This window comes from Myotis daubentonii, chromosome 19 (assembly GCF_963259705.1).
Source record: "Myotis daubentonii chromosome 19, mMyoDau2.1, whole genome shotgun sequence".
NCBI lineage: Eukaryota > Metazoa > Chordata > Mammalia > Chiroptera > Vespertilionidae > Myotis > Myotis daubentonii.
The window spans coordinates 8236424-8259546 of NC_081858.1; the positions used below are offsets into that span (position 1 = coordinate 8236424).

The 23123-nt window shown below is 40.4% G+C and overlaps 1 protein-coding gene across 4 annotated transcripts in view; it reads left to right on the forward strand.

Annotated features, from left to right (window-relative positions):
* MED13L (mediator complex subunit 13L) overlaps positions 1 to 22095 on the forward strand; it is a 286174-nt gene extending 264079 nt beyond the window's left edge. For 3 of the 4 annotated variants that reach the window (XM_059676953.1, XM_059676952.1, XM_059676955.1), the window contains exons 21-31: positions 459 to 885; positions 2012 to 2246; positions 3683 to 3871; positions 6928 to 7178; positions 7368 to 7510; positions 10320 to 10478; positions 12027 to 12203; positions 13445 to 13593; positions 16204 to 16365; positions 18208 to 18320; positions 19308 to 22095. In XM_059676953.1, the coding sequence (XP_059532936.1) occupies positions 459 to 885; positions 2012 to 2246; positions 3683 to 3871; positions 6928 to 7178; positions 7368 to 7510; positions 10320 to 10478; positions 12027 to 12203; positions 13445 to 13593; positions 16204 to 16365; positions 18208 to 18320; positions 19308 to 19440 (2138 nt within the window). In that variant the 3' untranslated portion in view covers positions 19441 to 22095. The remainder of the gene's footprint in view (positions 1 to 458; positions 886 to 2011; positions 2247 to 3682; positions 3872 to 6927; positions 7179 to 7367; positions 7511 to 10319; positions 10479 to 12026; positions 12204 to 13444; positions 13594 to 16203; positions 16366 to 18207; positions 18321 to 19307) is intronic. The other variant, XM_059676954.1, reaches the window with a different exon arrangement.
* Positions 22096 to 23123: the final 1028 nt, after the last annotated feature.

A 23123-nucleotide genomic window follows, 5' to 3' on the forward strand; every position in this document is an offset into this window, starting at 1 on the left:
TATTTAAAGTTGCCTAAAGAAGTCATATCTAATTTACTCCAGAGTTCAAAAACTTAGCAGCATGACTTAAGATTAACTGTTTAATTTTAACCCAGATTCACAAGAAAATCTAAGAAGCTTGTAAAGCCCTATATGCATAAGAGCATAATATATACCACGACGGCTGGCCTCCCATTTTTCAGTGATGGCATATGGATTCAGTCTGAAAGGAAAATGTTATAAATGATTTTCTTTCATTTCAAGCAAGGTTCTTTTCCAGTATTTATAAGTATTTCCATGTCCATTTCTGTGTTTGTGTGATATATAAGCATGTGTTCAAGTGTGGAGATGGCATTTTGGGTGTCGTAACCAGAATATTGCAGCCTGAAAGCATAGTTTTTAAAAAAGTGACCATTCTAAGTTTCTTTTGTCTAACACTGCAGAACCTCACTAATGTCGCTCTACATATATTCTTTCAGCACCTTATTTAGCCACTCTGCAGCTCGATAGCAGCCTGTTGACGCCACCTAAGTACCAGACCCCACCAGCAGCAGCACAGGGACAAGCTACTCCTGGGAACACTGGGCCTTTAGCTGCAAATGCAGGGTCAGCAGCTCCCTCCGCTGGCAGTGCATTTAATCCCACCTCCAATGGCAGTTCTGCAAACCCTTCAGCAAGTAGTTCCACATCTGGTTCCACCGTGCCACCGGTCTCATCGTCTGCCTCTGCTCCCGTCGTTAGCCAGCTAGGCACTACCTCTTCGTCAGGATTCAGTGGTAGTGTTGGAGGGCAGAACCCCAGCACTGGGGCCAGTTCTGCTGATAGAACGCAAGGGAACATAGGCTGTGGTGGAGACCCTGAGCCTGGGCAGAGCTCCTCTCAGCCCTCACAGGACGGACAAGAAAGGTATGTTGCTCATTGATTGAGGTGGGTGGCTTCTGTGTGGACTCTTACCTACTTTTCTTCTATACCCTTCTCTCCCCATCAACCTCGAGAGTCTCTAAATCCAGTAAAGGACTCTGATTTTCTTCTTCACAAGAGAAAATAACAGCTGTTAATCAGCAGCTTCAGTGTTAAGAAATATGAGACTTCTTGCCCTAGCCAGTTTGGCTCAGTGGATAGAGCATCAGCCTGCGAACTGAAAGATCCCAGGTTTGATTCCAGTCAAGGGCACATGCCCAGGTTGTGGACTCGATCCCCATTCGGGGGCATGCAGGAGGCAGCCAATCAATGATTCTCTCATCATTGATGTTTCTCTCTCTCTCCCCCTCTTCCTTCCTCTCTGAAATCAATAAAAATATATATTTTTTAAAATATGAGACTTCTTATAAACTAACTTACATATTTAATTTATTATTAAACTTACTAGAGGCCTGGCACATGAAATTTGTGCACAGTCCCTAGGCCAGGCCTGCAATCAGGGTCGATCTTCCCCAGCTGCTGGCAGCTGGCTCCACCTCCCACCATCTGCGTCTGCCGCCACCCACCCCCAGTTCCCCATTCCCCATTGGGTGATCAGAGCCTGCCAACTGTGGGGAAGGGACTGAGAGGTTGGCTGGCAGGCCCCAATCAGGCAATTGGGGCCTATGGGCTGTGGGCAGCTCCTGCATTGAGCGTCTGCCCCCTGGTGGTCAGTGCACATCATAGAGCCCGGTTGTTCCGCCACCCGGTCGATTTGCATATTATGCTTTTATATATATAGATTAGCTTAATAGTAAGCTATTACTATTAACATATTTGTTACTATATGAATATAATGTATGGATAAAAGTAAGCTATTACTGTTAATATAATGGTATTATAAACCATCTTTGTAGACTACAGCTACAGGAAAAAAAGAGATCTCCCATTTAGAGGCAGTTACTGTCATTTATATCTATCTTGGGTGCTAACTGGCTTGATTTGCCTTTATTTCAGTAATATGACACATGTTAATGTTACATTTCATCTGTAATCATTGCCCAAGGAGTCAGTGTGCACTAGACTCGACTTTATTTTTATATAATTTATGTTTACTTTTGCATCTCATAAGTGACTTTCTCTGCAGTGTTACAGAGAGGGAGAGAATAGGAATTCCCACGGAGCCTGACTCCGCAGACAGCCAGGCCTATCCTCCAGCTGTTGTCATTTACATGGTGGACCCCTTCACCTACACTGCAGAGGAAGACTCTACCTCTGGAAATTTTTGGCTGTTGAGTTTGATGCGCTGCTACACAGAGATGCTAGATAATTTACCTGAGCATATGAGAAATTCTTTCATTCTCCAGGTAAGTATTTGCAAGTTTATTTTTTTGCCTTTGTTGTTGTTTACTAGTATATGAAAGTAAATACAAGTTCATGATTTTTTAAATAAATGGAAGTACATTTGATTCAGCCTTCATTACCATTTTGGTGTATTTCTAGCCTTTTTTCTGTATGTTTGTTTACCCAGTTGAGATCACACTTAATATAACTTAATAGAGGCCCGGTGCACAAAATTTGTGCACTCGGGGGGGGGGTGGAGGGGGTCCCCTCAGCCTGGCCTGCGCCTTCTTGCAGTCTGGGAGCCCTCGGGGGATGTCCAACTGATGGCTTCATGGGGAGCTGGCCTAAGCCGTCAGTTGGACATCCTTAGCGCTGCCACAGAGGCAAGAGTCTCCCGCCACCACCAGTGCGCTCACCAGCCGTGAGCCCAGCTTCTGGCTGAGCTGCACTCCCCCTGTGGGAGCACACTGACCACCAGGGGGCAGCTCCTGCATTGAGCGACCAACCGGTCGTTCCGCCATTTGGTCAATTTGCATATTAGCCTTTTATTATATAGGATATTCCTTTTGTATTTAATGCTATTCATGAATATTTTTTCATGTTATTTAAAATTTTCACAGCAACATTTTTAATGACTGCATATCTTTTTTATCTAATCATGCCTGTACAGTTACTTAATTTGCTTCCACTTTTTTACTGTTATAAATAAAGCCATAACAAACATCTTCATGTATAATATCTTTCTCACATTTCAGGTCATTTCTTAAAGTAGATTCCTAGCTATAGATTCTGATAAGCATTGTCAAATTCCTTTCCCAAAAAGTTCTACTTGCTTACACTTTTTTCATCATGAGTGAGCATGCCCATTTTCACCGCACCCTTGACAGCTTGACGGCATAATAATTGTTTTTAATTTTATAATTTAATAGGTAGAAAACAATGCCTTAGTTGCTTGGGTTTTGTTTTACTGTTACTTTAAATAAAGTATCTTATAGAACTAAAAGGTCAAAATTAAAGTTACCAGAATAGGTTGTTAGTAGTTTTTTATTGTTTTGACATTTGTTTCTCAAATGATTAGACAATAATTCCAAAGATGCTATGCACCCTATGTGTGTGTATATAAATGATAAATCTATTTTAAAAAGTTTTAAAATTGGTGACATAGATACAGTACATTAATAATTTACCCCTAAAATAGGAGCAGGGTTATTTCTAAGTGACAGTGTAACTTGACCAACACAGTGGCACCTCTTCTTAAATTGCTGGTGTACATTTGGGATACAGGATTTTATGTCACTGAAAGGAATTAAGATTGATTATATTATGTTTGGCATTCATATATTTTACAGCTAAAATTCTCTTCCCCATTCAAGTTAAGAATTACTGCCATTTCATTTTGAACTTTCTTGTTAACATGTTTGATCTCAGTTTCTAGTTTTATTTGTGTTTGTGTCTGTAGATTGTGCCTTGCCAGTCCATGCTGCAGACAATGAAGGATGAACAAGTTTTCTACATTCAATACTTGAAGTCCATGGCATTTTCAGTGTACTGCCAGTGCAGGCGACCTCTGCCTACACAGATCCACATTAAGTCCCTCACAGGGTTCGGGCCTGCCGCCAGCATTGAGATGACCCTCAAGAATCCGGAGGTGGGTAGTAGTAGGGCAGACCTTTGCAGAAAGCCAGGGGAGTCGGTAGCTGAATTTGTTCCTCCTTTATTTAAGAATGGTAGTTAAATCCTTAAGTCAAATAAAAGAGCGACTCCTCTGAACTCGTAAGGTTTTTTGAGAAAGAGGCAAGCAAACTCTTGCTATTTTTTGATCTAGGACCTAAGGCAACAATATGTCTATTACTTTTACTTATGTTTGCCTCTCCTATATTTACCTTGTTCTTTATTTTTTGAACCTAATCTGTGTCTTCAGTCACTAACTTTTTACCTTCTCCAGTTTTCTCTTGATCAGCAGTTGTGTGGGTGTTTATTTCATAAGGGCCCCTCCTTTTCTGATGCACTCCTTTCTTCTCCTCTCCTCTCAGGGCTTCTGTTACAAATGAATGCTTTTTCTCTCCATCTTAGTAACTACCTCCCACAGATATGCACCTCATGGGGAATTCCAAAACACCAAAACCAAGCTGTTTTAAACAAAGTTGTGCACTTCTGTTGTTTTCCTAACCTCCTTTCACTGTAGGTAGATGCACAGGGCAAAGTTTAACATGTTCAAAGCCTTCAGAAGGTAGTTCCCACAAATGTATTGCATGGAAGATTACCTATTAGTGAAAGCCAACAAAACTGCTGATTTTAGTTGGTAGTGAAAGAGTGTTTGTGTTTTGGGGGGTTTTTTGAAAACCCTATAAAATGCTTTCCCTTCAATAAGTAAAAACTTAGAAATGGAAAAATGATGCAACTCTAGATAATACTGCATTTGTTGTAACTTGGTTCACGTCAGCTTGGTCCCTGGAGAGGAAGCTGCTTAGCTGACAACCTACATTCTTTCTGGATTATATAAAATTTCTGTATTTGGCAGTTTTATTCTTTTGAGTTTGAATCTTTATTTTTGTGAGCAGTTCATCTATTTTCTCTATTAGCTTTTCTAAAATTAAAAAAAACAGTTTTTTTTTCTGTTTCTTATTTTGCCTCAGAAATTATGAGTTACTGCATTTCTTTATAAACTTAATTTTTTTACTTCTTGTGGTTATTCCACAGTTCAGATGCAGTCATTTCTTATGCTTTGATAAGAATTTATCACAACCTCAAATGGTAATTAATAGTATTCCGCATTTTCATAGAGGAGAGTAAAGGATATCCCAAGGCATGATGTAACATTTTTAAAGATTATAACTTTGTGGCAGAGTGCCATCAGGAGTTTATGAGATAAAGTGAGGCTTAGAAGAAAATAAGTGAAAAAATGTGCTTTTTTCCCTTTTGCTTTGAAACAGGAAGAGGGAAATAAATCACTTGAGTTTATTAAAAACAAAAGAAAACCAAACGTTATGAATAGTTACTGAGGTTTGTACATTTTTACTTGCATTGCAGTAATGATGAATTGCCAAATGCTGCCTCTCCCTCAGTCTGCAGCTAGAATACCGCCTTTCATTCATTAAACAAAGCCGAGTGTCTGCTGTGCGCCAGGCCCTGTACTAGGTGATGAGGATGCAGCGGGTGGGGAACCAAACCACCAGGCCCCTGCTTCTGGGAAGTCTAACTCTCCACAGTGGTACAGTCTCATGCAAGCACGTTTCCACATAAGGAAGACTGTATCTTAGTATTTATCATGCAAGTTTTAGAAGAAATCTTCCACTAGTATCACTTTTGTTTTTCATAGAACATGCAGCATCTTACAAACAGGGTTTGGGAAGAATATGTTACCTGGTGACTTATCACAAGCTGTCTATTGCATCTCAGATATTTATTTTTCTTTTTTTATTGCACCTCATATATTTGACACTTAACCTGTTTCACACAAAACTTTTCAGGCAGCCTTGACTGGACTCTTTTTTTTTTTTTAATTATTGAAACATAATTCACATGTAAAAATCACCTTTTAAAAATTATATAGTTCAATGATTTTTAGTTTATTCACAGAGTTTGCAGCTATCATCACTGCCTAACTTTAGAACATTTCATCAATTCAGAAAGAAACTTTATACCTATTTGCAGTCACTCCTCATTTTGCCCTTCCTCCAGCTCCTGGCAACAACTAATCTACTGTCTGTCTCTATGGGTTGCCTATTCTGGACATTTTATATAAATGGAATCATACAAAATATCGTCTTTTATGTCTGGCTTTTTTCATTTAGCATAATATTTGAGGTTCATCCATGTCATAGCATAGATGTTGTTTGTTAAATATTGAAAAGTCGATGATTAAATTTTGTCACAGTTTATCTAAAATGTTTGTCTTGGATAAAAGCTATTGCTTTGATTTCTTAAATTACACACACACACAAGTATAATATACAAGCTGAAAAGTAATCCTAAGTGTACTGCTTGATGAATTTTACTAAGTAAACATACCATGTAACAAGCACCCCAAAAGCTCTTCCTTCTGGTCCCTTCCTGTCAGTCCAGCAGTAATCACTACTCCGACTTACAATGACATAGTTTTGTCTATTTTTTGACTTTTATATAAATTGAATCATATAATTTATAACCTTTTGTGTCTGGCTTCTTTTATTCAGTGTTGAGATTCATCCTTTTTGTTGCTTTTAGTGGTAGTTTTTTATTTCCTTTGCTGTTTAATATTCTGGTTGTGCGTCTATATCACAATGTATCATTCATCTTACTAGTACTGTTGATGGGTATTTCGGCCATTTTCTGTTTGTAGCTTATATGATTAACACTATTGTGAACAATACTTGGTGTTGTCTGTCTTTTTTATTTCACACATTCTGGTGGGTGTGTGGTGGTGTCTCATTATGGTTTTAATTTCCACTTTTCTAATGACTAATGAAGTTGGGCCAGTTTACTTTCTAAAATAATTATTTCTTTTAATAAGGAAACATTTGGTTTGGTTGGATGCCCTAGCTTCTATCATTAAACAGTCTTTTCAGTGCCTGTGTTATCATTGCTGTTTATATATATGGTGTTGGTGGGGGGCAGTCCGTTACCATTATTCCCTCTTGGTTTCATTCAGTGCTACTCTGGGTTGTGTTGTAAACATGAAGTTGAGTGGCTTTGTGCTGATATTGTTTTTGATTTTGATTTCAGCGGCCCAGCCCAATCCAACTTTACTCCCCTCCTTTTATATTGGCCCCAATCAAAGACAAGCAGACAGAGGCCCCAAACAAAGACAAGCAGACAGAGCTGGGAGAGATACTTGGTGAAGCGAGCCAGAAATACAATGTGCTCTTTGTGGGCTATTGTTTGTCTCATGACCAGCGCTGGCTTTTGGCTTCCTGCACTGACCTCCATGGGGAGTTACTAGAAACCTGCATTGTAAATATTGCTTTACCAAACAGGTGAGCAACCTTGGTGTTTGTGGTGCATGTAAAGTGATGCTGTGCCTTTTTGAGATATAAATCTTTCTCATTTCTCTTTCTAAATGCATTGGGTACTGTGTGGGTGGGTTCTTTGGAATCCTGTTGGTTTTGTCCGAGTGATAACTTTGATTCATTTGGGGACCTTTCCCCCATTTTTTTCTTGTTTAGATCACGGAAGAGTAAAGTGTCTGCACGTAAAATTGGACTGCAGAAGTTATGGGAATGGTGCATAGGTATTGTCCAAATGACATCTCTACCCTGGAGAGTTGTTATTGGGCGACTCGGGCGTCTTGGCCATGGGGAGCTTAAAGGTGAGAAATTCTTGAAGGCAATATGCACAAGAAACAATGGAAAAGGGCTGAGCTGATGCATTAATTGAGCTGAGGGAGAAAATTGTAGAATTGGTAGTAAGAACAAAGCAGATTATATTTTCACATTCTTTTAAGTGTACAAGAAACCAGCGGTTTTTAAACTTTTCATTGGCAACAAAACCATGTACTCAATCAAAGAAAATCTTAAATAGTGAACCCCACTGTATAAAACAGAGAATGTTTTATTAATTTAAAAAGCATATTCAGTATATTAGAATTTCTAATGCTTTTTTTATATTGATTCAAAGAAAAGTACAAGTCAGTTTTAACACAGATTTTATGTCAGAGGTTACTAATGATAGAAGAAGTCATATATAAGAACAGCTTTCAGTTTTTTTTGTTCTTTGTTTTAGTGGTTGACAGAGACAAGTTTTGTATTTCTAGATTTTGCTTTGGCAGCACAATAGCAAGATAACCCTGATTTAAAAGGACTAGTGGTTGTAAATTGGAACGGTCTTTATTCACCTTGCCACTTTCTGATATTCTTCGGTCTGGAAGTTGAATTCCCAGATATATATATACCAACTGCTTATCATTTCTTGCAAATACAACCGTCACAAAGCACTGAAAGTAACTAACGTAACACAGTTGACCACTAGCAGCTGTCTTGCCAAACCTTAAGCCCAGCTCATTTACTAACCTAATGCAGCTACTTGTACAGTTTTAAAAGCCTAGCTTTCTTTCAGAAGTTTTATTAATTAATGACACATCTATAAAAAGTTCAGTATATGCATAGAGATGGGAGAGGTTTCTTTTTCTAAGGTCAGCACAAAAGCAAAAACAGGTGGTTTTGTGCTTGCATGTGTATTAGAGCAGAAAAGCAAACTTTCTTTATAAAGGGCCAGATAGTAAATATTTTTTATTTTACAAGCTAGCTGGTCACTGTTACAACTACTAAACTCTGCCATTGTAACTTCAGAGCAGCCATAAACAACACCTTAGTGAATAGGCGAGGCTGTGTTCCAATAAAACTTTATTTACAAAAACTTGGCGGACAGGAATTGGCATTGGGACCATGGTTTATTGACGCTTGTATTAGGGTGCACATGTTATTATTTTTTTTTTACATGAAACTTATATTTTATTTCAGGGTTCCACAAATAAGTGATACAGATATAACTTACATTGTAGCAAGTGCCTGAGTGAGTAATTAGGGTGTTACAGCAATTGTACAAATATATAATATGTATTAAATAAGTGTTCTCTTAGAAACCCATTGTACATACATTATTTTAGTAATAAATTATATTGTAGACTAATAGAAGATAGTATGTACCCTTTTCATTTTTTAAAGACTATTATAATGAATCTGATATCAGTAGCCTGGAGGCCTATTACATTAGGGGGTTCATCATTTTATTTCTGTCAGATTTCCTATCTTCTCTTCTAGTATGCCTTTTAGTCAATCTTATTTCTTAAAGGTTTTGAGCTACTCTTAATCCTTGGGGAAAGTTAGAATATAATAGAGAAGAAGAAGAGGGGATCAAAATGTAGCCTCATCACTTATTGTTTTGCGAAATTATTAGGCCATTGCCTTCCCTGTATGATTTATTAGAAGGGCACACTCCTCTTGTCTCTGAGAGGGGAAATGTGTAAGTGTGACCGAGAGAAAATGTGCTTTCAAGGAATGAAAACACGGAGAAGAGCCTAGCACACAGGAAATCAGTTTACTGACCTATGGCCTCTTCCTTCAGGGATCGGAGGTCTGCACACATTGCTTCTATGGGATAGTGTCAGACAGGAGCCTGTAGATTTCAGTCAGCTTGGTGAATTTCTGTTCTTTATCACCAGAGTGTTTGTGATAGAAATACTTATACCACCTTTTTCTTCTTCTTTGATTTTTAAATACAAAACTTAATCTGTTTTATTTTTCTGTGGTTTTAAAAAATACTGCTTTGTGTTCCTGGCCGCTTTTATTTCAGCCACTTCAGTTTGAGGTTCATTAGGAATATGAAATAGGAAAATTTTTTCCTTTCACCTTCTCTTTCAGGAGAGAACTGCTTGTTTGAAAACATATAGAGCTAGAGAAGCCTGCAGGAGTGGCATTTCATCAGTGACATGGTGGCAGGAGTGTGACCACATCTTTTCATTTCCCAGAGTTAACATAACCCTAACAGCTCTCTGAGACGATATAATGCCATTTGTTTGGGGGCAGTACACAGATATTAGAAAGAAAATTTATGCCAACTTTTAATCTGCGTAATTATTGCAGCTTCATTTGGAGCACTTCACTCACACCCATTGTTGTTAGTGCTTTGGGGCTTTCTAAGAAAGGCTCCCCGTCACTGCTTCTGCTGCTTGCCTTTCGTGGAAACAACCAGTCTACAGCAAGCGGTAAACAAAACCGGTTTTCCCAATGGTACTCACCTCTGAAGAAAGTGCTGATAGGGGCTGTGAAAGAACCAGACCTGGGGAAGGTGGAGGAGGGATAGAACACACTGGTGGCCTCACCAGAGAGCATCTGAAGTGTATAAATCCACTAGTACCTGGGTCTGTCCTGGATGCTCACAGGCCATTTCAGACATGGCTGCAGTCTACAGAATAGTAGACCTTCATTTCTTTGTTAATGAAGTGTAATAAAGGTCAGGTGACGTGTTCTTCATAGCAAGGAGAGGAACCTGTGGGAAGCCACATTCCCAGTAGGGCCCAATCCTGGAAATTCACTTACCAGGCAACACTGGTAAACACTCAAACCTCACAGCAACATGAATGTGTAAAGACTGCGTGTAACTGTGGTACTTGGTTTCAGATTGGAGTATCCTCCTTGGAGAATGTTCACTGCAGACAATCAGTAAACGGCTCAAGGACATGTGCCGGATGTGTGGAATCTCTGCCACAGACTCTCCTTCTATCCTTAGTGCCTGCCTGGTTGCCATGGAGCCCCAGGGGTCCTTTGTAGTGATGCCAGGTAAATCTCTTCTTGTCAGTTTCATTAATGGGGCATCACATCAGTTCGTCCATTCAAACTTAAGTTCATAGACAAGTGTAGAATGTATCTGTATTTTTTTATTTTTATAAGAAAAATTGTACTTGGGGTTCAAAAATGGAAACCATTTGGTCTCTTCCAAGGGACATAGTTTGTGATTTTCTTATCTTTATTGACCAGGACATAGTTTGTGATTTTCTTATCTTTATTGACCACACCTTGGAGAGAGCCTACACTCTGGCTGTGACTGCGAGGTCTTAGAGTCATGGCTGATAACTATTGCCTGCCCCCAGTTTGTTGTTAGATTATCAGGATCACCCTCCAAAAATGATTAACGGACACCAGCATGATACATATTTGAATATCCTTTTGAAGATAGATGTTTGACAGAATCTCTAAGCAGCCTTGAGAGAGCATAGAGTCTCTCTTACATAGTTGAGGATGAATGGTGCACATATTGGTGAAGCATTTAGTTTAGTGCCTGGACCACAGTAAATTCTCAACAAGTACCAGTACGTGGATAGCCAAAACATTGTGGCCACAGAGTGCTTTTTTAAAAAAATACATATTTTATTGATTTCAGAGAGGAAGGGAGATGGAGAGAGAGAGAAACATCAATGATGAGAATAATTGATCAGCTGCCTCCTGCACGCCCCCTTCTGGGGATTGTGCCTACAACCCGGGCATGTACGCTGACCGGAAATCAAACCAATGACCTCCTGGTTCATAGGTCAACGCTCAACCACTGAGCCACGATGGCCAGGCTAGAGTGTAGTGTTTTTTATTTACAAATTAGTAACTACACTATTATAATTTTATGACAAAGCAATTTTATACTTTTAAAACTGTTTTTACCACCCAGATATTTTTTTCATCAAATGGGAGACCCTGCCCACTCACTCCCTGTAAAGGTAAATAGGATTGGGTGTGAGACAGGTGGCCTGCAGGAGCCTGCTCGGTAGACCTTAGATTGATTGTTGCCTGCACTTGAGCAGATTACAAAACTTTCTTTGTGCTCTGTCCTCATCACAAAATGGGGATAATAGTTCTTGTCTTGAGGTGGCCGTGATGATTGAATGAGGTGACACGAATAAATAATGTAGCATAGAATCTGGGATGTAGTAAGCATTTAATAAGTGTTAGTTATAACAATTATTAGTTGAATGGTACCATTTCTACAGAATTGTATCATTTAGGAGAATAATACTTTACAATTTGTGAGCAACCACAGGAGGAAGGGACATGGGAGATTTATTTTTAGAAATACTTTTATAAGTAATTAAAACCTATTTGGTAGACTCAGTCTAATTTTATCTTAACCTTTCCAATGTGAAATGAGGCTTGAGTTATTGTAGCTGTATGCTCTGAGCCAGTTTCTTATAGATATTTAAACACTGGGGCTCAACTTTGAATGTGTATTCACCATGGCAGTTGTCAGACTCCTATCTTTCCAGCTCAGATCCTCTTAAACACGTCATTTCTGGAGTTGTTCACTCCTGCACAAAAGGAATTGATACTTTTTTTTTAAAGATGCTGTCACGATGGGCTCTGTTTTTGGCCGAAGTACTGCACTAAACATGCAGTCATCTCAGCTTAACACCCCTCAAGATGCTTCTTGTACACACATCTTGGTATTCCCAACATCTTCAACCATCCAAGTGGCTCCAGCCAACTATCCCAATGAAGATGGGTTTAGCCCCAACAATGGTGAGTGGGGACCATGTTTACCTAGAACTCAGCGTCTTCCACAAGAGACAGAGCTAGGGTGTGGAGTCATGGGACCGCCGCAGGCTGTTCAGTGTTGTGATAACACATGAAGTACAAAGAGGGGCTAAGGAAGGTTGGAGAATCAATTTGGTTTTGAAGATTTAATTTGTCTGCTCTGTTACCAATACCAAATAAATACTTTCCTCTTTTGGGAAATTCACTTTCTCTTGTTTTTCATGAAAGACAAAAAGTAGTATCTGTTTGGTAGTGTACTGTATGTGGGTGTTACTCTTTCAATATTTCTTGATCTGATGTGAAAGTATGAAGACTACTAGGCAATATAATGATAGCAACTGCCTTTAGCTAATCACTGGGAGGAGAATTTGTTCAAAAACAACTTTTTACTTGATTATTCTTAATAGGGTTTTTTTGATTGAATATATTAAGGCATTCATTAAGAAATGGTTATTTATAACTATAAATGCTCAACATTATGCAGCTATTTGCATTTTTTAAAGAATTTTTAACAGCTGCCAGCATTTACTCCTATTAAAGGGGGAAGGTAAAAAGATACCACACTATATGTATGTACACTATATACATATATAGTGTGAGCACAATGTGATAACAAAGAGGAGAAAAAGAATCAGAACCAGTGTTCATGGTGATTGGGTTATGGGTGATGGTTTTCTCTTTTGTACTTTTCAAATTTTCTGCAGTGAGAGTATCTTACTTTTATAATATGGGAGAGGATTTCTTAATGAAAACGTGGTGCTTTGATCTGCTTGTGGAATAGGCCTCCAGTTTCAGGGAGAGTTCACACCTATTAACATGCATTCATCAGCCTCCAGGATTTAGAGGCTAATTGGCTGCATAGATGGAGTCTGTTGTTTTCTTAGATGGTGTCAATGTTAACTTTGTTTAATAATTAAATTGCTTCTTTAGTTGTTTTGCCATCTTTTTATGTGCCTTTGGATTCTATACAGAATCTGGAGTTTTATTTTATGTTCTTTATTTCTTCATTCTGTTAATACTTCACATTAGGATATCTCTGGAGAGGGTGCAAAGTGAAAGAATAATTTGCAGCACCTTGCACTCAGCACGCACACATTAAATCTTACTAATTTGTTAACAGCACCTGCCTGTAATAATCATAGCTCCCCAAAAAGAGTGTATTGGTTAAGTTGGGTATGTTGATAATTTTTTAAATTTTTGTGTGTTTTTTTCTCCCTTCCCTCTAGACATGTTTGACCTTCCATTCCCAGATGATATGGACAATGACATTGGCATATTAATGACTGGGAACCTCCCCTCCCCCAACTCCTCCCCGGTCCCTTCCCCCGGCTCTCCTTCTGGAATCGGTGTGGGCTCTCACTTCCAGCACAGCCGGGTAAGGAGGGTGTGAAGGGGGCTGTGCGAAACCATCTCAGTCTTCAGCAAAACAGTCCAGAGGCGGGGCCATCTTTTTACTCCGTGCACCTTTCTTCTCGTTGGTCTGGGTCCTTGGAACAAGAAAAATAAGTGTGGGGAAGTATATTATTCCTGATAAATACGCTTTTTCAGAAGAATAGTCTTATTAATGCTGGGAGGGTTGTGTGCAATCACTGTTTTCTTAACAAAAGTTAGTTTGGGTAACTTGCTGCTTCCCAGTTATTTTTTAATTTTTGCCCAGAGAGTGATTTTCCAGAGGCCAGGTCGACAGTCCTACTTATTTAAAAGCAAAGTAACTGTGTTAACTGAAGGACACATCCTTGATGGGTGATTATTCTGAAAGGAGCCTGCCGGTTGTGTTCCGTGCCGTGGTGCCTTACGGCATGTGGTCCCCATCTCCTCTGCAGCCAGCTCACAGGAAAGCCACAGGAGGCTGACTTTGGAGAAGTGTTCAGGTTGATGCTAGGGTATCAAGGAAAAAACCAGAGCTTACAAGTAGTTTCATCTTTAAATGTCATAGGGATATCAACTGTAGGGTCAAAGGCTCGGCCATTGCTCAAGCTTTGTTTAAATGCTTGAGGACTCATGCCTTATCACTGTGTGGGACTTTTACTTAAAATATTAAGAGACTGAGGGGTTAAGACACAGAAGAACTGCTATGTCTAATGTATCAAACTGGACAAATATAAGCAACCCTGCTCAACTCATTTAGACACAAAGGTGTACTTAGAGGACTTCAGCTTCTGTCAGGTGGGACTTTCATTGCCAGCCCTGAGTTTAACCAGAGAAAGAAGATTTGAAACTTTAGTCACAGAGCAGTGAAACCAGGGAAGGTCCATCTACTCCGTGGCTGCCCTCATGATACTGCCTGTCCCCACCTCCTCCTTCTGGAAGGAGAGATTCTAAATGTCTTTATTTCCCAAAAAAGCCATTTTCCAGTTGATGACAATCAGTTTCCTGGAGATTTTTGTGATAGAAACACAAACTTTTACACTGGATAGTTTTAAATTTAGGATTACTGTGAATTCTAGAGGCAAATAGCATATCATCAGCTAAGAATGCATGCCCTGGATGTGGATAAATATAGCTCCGAGTTACAGCTGTGTGGCTGACTAGCTCTGTGGCCCTGGACAAGCATTCCCCCTCTCAGCCTTAGTTACCTTATCTGTGAAATGGAAATACTACTACTGCTTCCACTACTGATTGTATTCAGTGTCTTCATTAGAGTTGGTGATTGAATTGTGATGTTAGTTTTATAAGAAACAGAGAGGTGCTATATTTCCTCTCTTTGTTGGAGCCCCCAACCCTAAAGGCTTTCATTGAATGCCACAGTTTAAACTGCACTGCTTTGAAGCTAGCTAGTCAGGTGGCCTTTCTCAATCCAGAGCACCTATAGCCAGGTGACCCCTGAGAGGTTTTTAGCATTTCCTCTTTCTGAGCCATCAACATTCTTTGATATCCAGTGAAGACATTACAACAGGGGAAAGAATTTGTTCAAGGTTGTAGGAAGTTTTTAGCTTTTAACCATCTCAGGTCTAATACAACTTGGTTTAGTAGTTGAGGATTTTCCCCCCTTGAAGCAGAAGGCTCGTGAAAACAGACTACTTGTTACTGCTTACATGAAAACTATACTAGTATTTTTAACTCTTGAAGCTAGCTAAAAGAATCAGAGGTGAGGAAATGCCCATTTCAGAAATGCACAGGAGTCTCTTACAAGAGCCTGTCAGGAAAGGCTTGCTGGCATTCACGCAGCTTCTGCAGGAGCAGCTCACATTGCTGGCAGGTCAGTCGGGAGTGTCCCACCCTGCAGGCAGCCGGGAAGGGCTGTGTGTCCTGACAGTGTCATTGACAGCACACGGCCAGGTGCGCTGTGCATTTGGGGTTGGCTGCTGGTACATGAGTGCAGAGATACCTTTAGCTGTCAGAGATTCACTCTCTGCATTTTTTGTTTGATACCTAATAATGCCACGCAACAAGCTACATTCTGCAGACAAGAAACCAAAGAAAATAAATTCGCACTTAATTGAATGAGGTCATTGGTTTCACTGGTACCTTCTGCCAGAGCAGTACTTTCCCTCAGATATCCGTGTGCAGCAGAGACAGTGCCTCTCCTACTGACCTTTCTCAGTTACCTGGCATTTTGGGGTGAGATGCTGCCTGAAAGGGGATTGCTCACCACAGTGTGCAGGGTGACTTGATAAAAAGTGGGTGACGGTGGTCAAAGGTACAAACTTCCAGTTATAAAACAAATCAATCACAGGACATATGTACAGCACGGTGACTATAGGTAATAATAGTGTCACATATTTGAAAGTTGATTAAAAGTAGATCTGAAGCCTTCTCATCACAAGGAAAATGTTTTGTACATATGTGTGGTGATGGATGTCAACCACTTATTGTGTGATCACTTTGCAATAGATATAAATATCCAAATATGAATTATTACATTATTCACCTGAAGCTCATATAATGTTTTATGTCAATTACATCTCACCGTGTTTTCACGTTGATTTCTAAAATCGTGTGATTGGGTGACAAACGCTGATCATGCTGGGCACTTGTTCTGTAGAGCCAGGGCGAGCGCCTTCTTTCCCGAGAGGCTCCGGAGGAGCTGAAGCAGCAGCCGCTGGCCCTGGGGTATTTCGTCTCGACTGCCAAAGCTGAGAATCTCCCCCAGTGGTTTTGGTCATCGTGTCCCCAGGCTCAGAACCAGTGTCCCCTCTTTCTGAAGGTTGGTTTGGTATCATATTTGAAGTTTTGTGGGGAGGAGGGAGGATGAGTAACCTTTGCTGTTTGGTTAGAAATTTCTGTCACCATAGTCTTATTCTGTTCCCTGATTCTCTCGCATCTACTTACACTCTGAGGATATTTTAATTACAGTTATAAGTAGAGAGTAGGGTTTAGGAGATGAACCCAAAACCATGTCTCAAAGAAATGGATTACGTTAACCCAAGGAGGGGACTTGGTGGAGCCCTAAGGGTACCTCTAGGATGGACACGGGTTCTATGGATGGTCTTTCTCCCGGTTCCCATTGCACTGCTGTCAGTGAAGGTGGCCTGGGTGGAGGCGGCAGCTCGCTGTCCTTCCCTGCCACGGGCTGTCAGCACTCATCAGAGTAGGGCAGGCGTTGGCTAGAAAACTCCACATTTACACTTGCTCCTTCCTGTGTATTTCTTGGAAACTTTTAATCCAAATTAAAGGTTAAATACAAAAGAAATCCCACTTCCAGTTTGGATGAAGGAAACTGGAAAGAACGCCATTTCTCACCCACAGGCTGGCAAAAACCCAAAGGTTTGACAACAGAACTCTGTTGCAGGGCTGTGGGAGAAGCCAGATTCTACAACCTACACATTTCTCTTTAGATGCTGCAGTCCCAACTCTAGAAATCTATTCAAAAGGAACTTTGGCAAAAACAAAAAATGACATATGTGAAAGATTAGAAACAGCTGAAATATCCACCAGTAGGGGCTGGTTGAATAAACTATAGTAGTGGAATACTAGTTGTCCATAACAAAATGAGAAGTATTTTTATGTAATTATCTGTGGAGTATAGATCACACACACACATCTGGAACGTTAAAACCAAAAATAATTAAAGGAATTTTCTTTTCCTAATGACTTTAACATATTATTATGAAATCAAAGAAGTTATATGAAAGTTCATGTAATCTTTATTTTTGAATTAGAATTGTCAGTATGACCCTATATTTATCGTTTCCTCTCTAAAAATATATATACATATTTCAACTCTGTCTACTGAAAAGGCTTAGGAGCAATGACAATTTAGTAGTAATAAACACTTCTGTTGCCATGATCGTAGTTCCTAAATACCATTTATCATTCAAAAGAACCAGAATTCTTTGAAGAGGTGACTGATTCCAGACCTGAAGTAAGAATTATTCAAGTTGAACCTGAGACATCTTGTCATCCTTAAAAGCAAGGAAGTTACCTAAGATTGTTAGAGTCCTAGCAAAGGACCCGGTGGAGGGTTTCCATTGCCCAAGGATGGTACCATTTGGTCATCAAAGAGAATGATGGTAGCAATAAATGAAATAAGTCCACGGGTTCATAATTGTGCTGAAAAGCAAAACGGTTATCAGTCACCTATTGAAGCTGCCAGAGCAGCAATTCATTAACCTAAAAATTGAAAAATAAAGAGAAAGATTTCAGCAACTTTGTTGCCTCTCCTTTACATATTGTATTTCTTAGCTGTTTAATAAATAAGACTATGCTAAACCATTAAGTTAAAAATTGATGGGGGACTTTATAGTGGATGGAGTATGCTGGCACCTACTGAATCTAGTGACCACTTATATTCAAGTGGGACAATAGAGTAAGACCTGAAGGGACACACGATGTAATCATCGACAGTGCCAGTTTTTATTTTCAACTTTAGGATACGGAGTTATGTGGGATCACATTGGGGTTACTGAGCAGCTTAAAATTCACAGGCTCATAGGTGCCCTGGCTTCCAAGGACCCTCAGAGCGCCTGCTTCTGGCAGGCCTGGCCTGGCCCTTTCTCTACCCGTGGCCAGCCAGACCAGGAAGGTCACTGTCTCTGTTCCTCTGCAGGCGTCATTGCATCACCACATCTCTGTAGCACAGACGGACGAACTTCTCCCGACCCGGACCTCTCAGTGGGTTCCACATCCTCTTGACTCCAAAACCACATCTGATGTTCTGAGGTGGGTGCAGACCCAGGCAGCACAGCAGCACCGTTGGGAGTTACTTCCTTTGCTCTTGATTTTCCTGGGCTTTCACTGAAGTGCGGTGTTTGTGGGAGAGATGCCACCTTGTGCAGGGGAGCACGGTGCCAGCTGGAGCCAGGCCCCTGCGGATGCAGGGCGGACAGGGCGGTGGGCTTGATAAATAGGACAGTGACCTGCACGTGCAGCTGCCTTGCTTCCTGCATAGTGGAGGCACCGCATGGTGATAAAGATAGGTCGCAGTCAGGGCAGGTAGGTAGAAGGCAGTCTGGAACTTACAGCAAACATCTTTAACCTCTCATATCAATTTTATAAATGCAGTTACTTACAAAAACCCCAGAGTTGGGAGTACCTCCCAGAAGTGTGTACAAAGTTTCTTGCATTTTAAGAGGTCATAAGTATTCTTCATGTATGTTGAGAAAATATACAAGCTTTTTCTAAGGTTTTTAGATTCTTAAATGATTTGGGAATTACAGTTCAGCAAGAACCGGCTCATTATGATTTTGGCTTCCCTGGCCTCATGGGCCACATATCTAATGAAAACTTTTTTAGTAGCCACATTACATAATAAAAAAAATTAGTGAGGTTAACTTTAGTGGCAAATTCATCAATTATATAAAAAATATATCAGGATTAACATTGAATATATCCAAAATATTTCATCAGGAATCAGTATAAAAATATTCAGGAGCTATTTTACATGTTTTTTAAATGCTAAGTCTTTGCAAAGCAGGGCCTGTTTTACTAGTATAGTTACAGCTTATGTGAGTTCCCGTGTGGCCAGTGACTGCCCTCTGAGACTGGCAGGCCGAGAAGGAAGAGGGGACATGAAAGGCAGGAACACAGTAGAGAGCCTGGGGCAAGTTCAGGAGGATATTAGGCCTCTTTCTGCAACACCTGGATGTTAGAATTTGCGATCACCTCACCTGCCATGCCCATGCCCTGACCCGAGTCTTCTCTCCACAGGTTTGTTTTGGAGCAGTACAACGCTCTGTCCTGGCTCACGTGCAATCCGGCCACCCAGGACCGCACCTCCTGCCTTCCCGTCCACTTTGTGGTGCTCACTCAGTTGTACAACGCCATCATGAATATACTCTAATGGAAAAGCACTTGTCCTCTGGCTCAGTTCCTTCTCCTGCAGCCTCAGTCACGGAGCCTGCTGCCCTCTGCAGGTGCCCGCCCTCTTCCCGAGACCACTGCGCAGCCTGCACTGTGACTCCTCCGCAGGCACGTCTTGTCTCTGCAGTGCTCCTTACAGAGTGACTCACAGACACTTCCTCATGGACCCGGAAACGTCCGCAGCAGTGACTCCAGCCAGGGTGTGGCGTGGGCACCCCGGACCCCTGGCTCATGGGAAGTTTCGGCTGGTGTTGGTTTATAGGAGGGAAACGGAAGAGATGGTATCCTTTTGCACACAAGAGTCTGTGTTTTCAGTCTCTGTCTAAACTAAGGGTAGTTTAGCCCTTTGGATGAAATCCTCTAGTTATTGGTGTATGGCCTGTGGGTTACCTGAACTCCATATTCTAGGACTTTTTCAAAATGAGAACCAGCTCAAGTACATGATTTCACCGTGGGCTTCTCTCCCACTGCGCCCATCGCGAGGGGCGTGAGTGCTTTGGCTAACTTCATACCTGTGTGTAGATACAAAAGTCTGGAGACATCTTCATTTTGTTTATTTATTTTAAATTGTCATAGGGTTTTTGTGACTTTTAATTTTTTTTTTTTTTTAATTTGCGAGGACCAGGTACAGTAGCTGAAACCCAACTCAGACCCACTGTAGGATTCTTTGACTACATACCTCTGTCCTAAGAACCAGAAAAGGAGTGAAAACAAATTGGGGAGGTTAGACCTAAAAAGTACTATATTTCTAACCATCCAGCAGCAGGTTTTGCTCAGAACAAATTGGGTAAGCATTCTGCCCATTCCTTGTTAAAGTGGCCAGCGTTTCATGAAGGATAACATTTTATACAGAAGGCAGTCAAGCCCAACCTAGAGCCATGGAGGCACGCACCTTCCTTAGTCTTATATAGTCACCATGGAGATGTATTTTCTAGTGAATTCTTATTGGAAGCCAGGTCTCTCCTCTCATTAGATCAAAGGGGACTCATGTACATATTACAATCGAAAGTGTTTGCTCAGAAAATCAGTTACAAATATGGTGAATTTTTTCTGGACCATAGTAATATTATTTCAAAGAAATATTACAGCTTAACCATTAAATTAGTACTTGAAGTTGAGCCTTCATGGTGGGACTTTTTTTTTAAAAAATGCCTTTTTAAAGCATTAGTGGCTAATTGAAGTATTTTATGACTCCTCATTCCAGGCCCGAGAGGGTTGTCTTTCAGATTCCGTTTGAGCCCTCGCTGGCGGTGTGTTGTCAGAGGGCGTGTGGGGCTGGCCTGCGAGGTGCTCTCGCCAGGCCTGGGCGCTAGTCGTCTGTGCAGAGAACCGTGCAAACTACGAACGTTCTTCCAAGAGACTGCCATGTCCTGGGTGTTAACTGAAAGGAAAATGTAATAACAATAGGATTTTGTAAAAGTATTTTTCTTGAAATAATCTAACGTTTAAAACATTATATTAAAAAAGTGGTGTGGTGGGAATGTGAAAGCAGAGAAATAACTTGTAAATGGATAATTTTGTTCTCTGTTCCACCAATTGAGGGGGGGTTTGACTTTCGCAATGTATAGGTTTAAAAAAATCTGATATATCAAAACCATTTGTATCTAATGTGTACAGTGTAAAATTGACTTTAAAAATATTGCAGTGCTATTTTTTCTTAATCAGAAAGGAAAAATTCTCAAGGCCTTTTGAAGAGCATAAGATGATGAAGATTGTAAACTTGTATAAAATTATCTTGGTGAGAAGACAAATTGTAAAGTAGATATTTGTAATCTTTTACCACTTTGGGGTTGCTTTTTTTTCCAGAATTCATCAGAACTTTGAATTTTTTTTTTAATGGGCTGTTTTTAATGCAGGGGCTTTTCTTCCCTAGAAACCCAATTCTAAGCAAAAAAAGAAAAAGAAAAAAAACACAAAAAACAAAAAAACCCTACAAAAATTAAAAAAAAAAAAAAGGCAGCAAAGGGTAGATTTCATCTGGTGTCTTTTATTTAAGTTTTTTAAGTTAAGAAAAGCTGGTGACATATTTATACGTTTTTGTGCAAAAATAAATGAATGGCAATAGATTTTAAAAAATCTTATTATGTACTTCCGTGTGAAAGTCTGTATAATATTTCCCTTAAATATGCATTATTTTACTTGTGAGTTTTTTACTGAATTAATCTGAAATGTACAAGCCCTGGATTTGCTACAGAGTGAGAAGTTATTTTATTTTTTTTTAATTTTTAATTTTGGCAATCCTGCAGAAATCAGAACTCTTACCATGGTTTGAACTAAAAAGGGGAATCGGGCGGGAGGGGGTCCAGCATGCCTGTATGTATCTCAGAGCCTTTTTTAAATGTAAAAGCTGTACATTTCTGGGAAGTTCTGAATTTTTTTGTTTCCTTTTTTCCTTCAAGCATTTTGCAGTGAGCTTCTTTTATATATAGCAAACAATTTGAAAGAATACAAAAATATGTGAAGTTCATTTAAAAAACCCTGCAGTATAGCGCTGGTACAGTACACTAAAAGACTTTGATAAAAGAAACAATACTAAAAGGCCTCCATTTTAAATGTCATTCATATATACCTTGTGAATGAGAGCTATATACTTTTACACACTTTTTTAGAGGAATAAATTATTGAATTACTGAGACTTTGAGTGGCTTTTTTCCCCTCCCATCCTCCATTTGAAATAAAGACAATCGACACCTACCCAGAAGGTGTCTGTGTTACAGATTGGACAGTCCTCACGAGGAGCCAGGGACGTACATGTGTACCGCCCCCATTACCCCACCCAGCGCTGTTCCCAAACGGTGTTCTCATACTCCAAGGTGCAAGTTCACTCCTAGAAGTTTTAGAGCGTGCGCGTGCGCGCGCACGCGCGCGCGCGCGCGCGCACACACACACACACACCATTGAATAGGAGTCTGGTGTTTAGTTCTTCAGCTGTTTGGAGGTCACATTTTGCCGGGAGCTGGTCCATCCTTGCTGTTTCAAGGGACCTGGCATATATGGCATACTGTTCTTAATATGTTTGCCCCCCATTCTTGGCGCTGTGTTTTAACCAAGGTCACCTCTCCGAGAAAGGTTGAATCCCCAGGTAGGGATTTTTCCCTGAAGTTAGGGAGGGGATGAAACTCCTTAACTAAGTGCCAGGCAGGTAGTTAATCAATTTACAAACAATCATGCTTAAGCTACATAATCTTTACTCCCTGGAATGGAGATAAGAAACGCCCTAACCTTTGTAATAGAAATTGACAGGATTAAAATCAACTGGTATAAATACAGATGTAACCAGACAGAGAGAGACAGAACTTAGAACACAGAACTTAGAAGTCAGAACTCAGAAGACAGAACCTACAGACAGAAGAACTTCGCTGGAGAGAACATGGCAAAAGATCCTGGACTGAACCTGACAAGAGAACCTGACTAGAACCTGGTGACCGAACCTGGCTGGAGATCTCAGACAGAACCTGGCTGGAGAACCTAGCGAGGGAACATGGCTACAGAACCTGGCTGGAGATCCTAAGCAGAACCTCTCTGGAGATCCAGACCAGAACTTGGCTGGAGATCCTGGCTAGGCTGCTGATCAACTGAACACTGTCTACGTGTCATTCCTTCTTTGCCGACTCCATCCACACCTTTGGGGACCCCTGGACCTGCTGGGGCTGGACCCCGGCA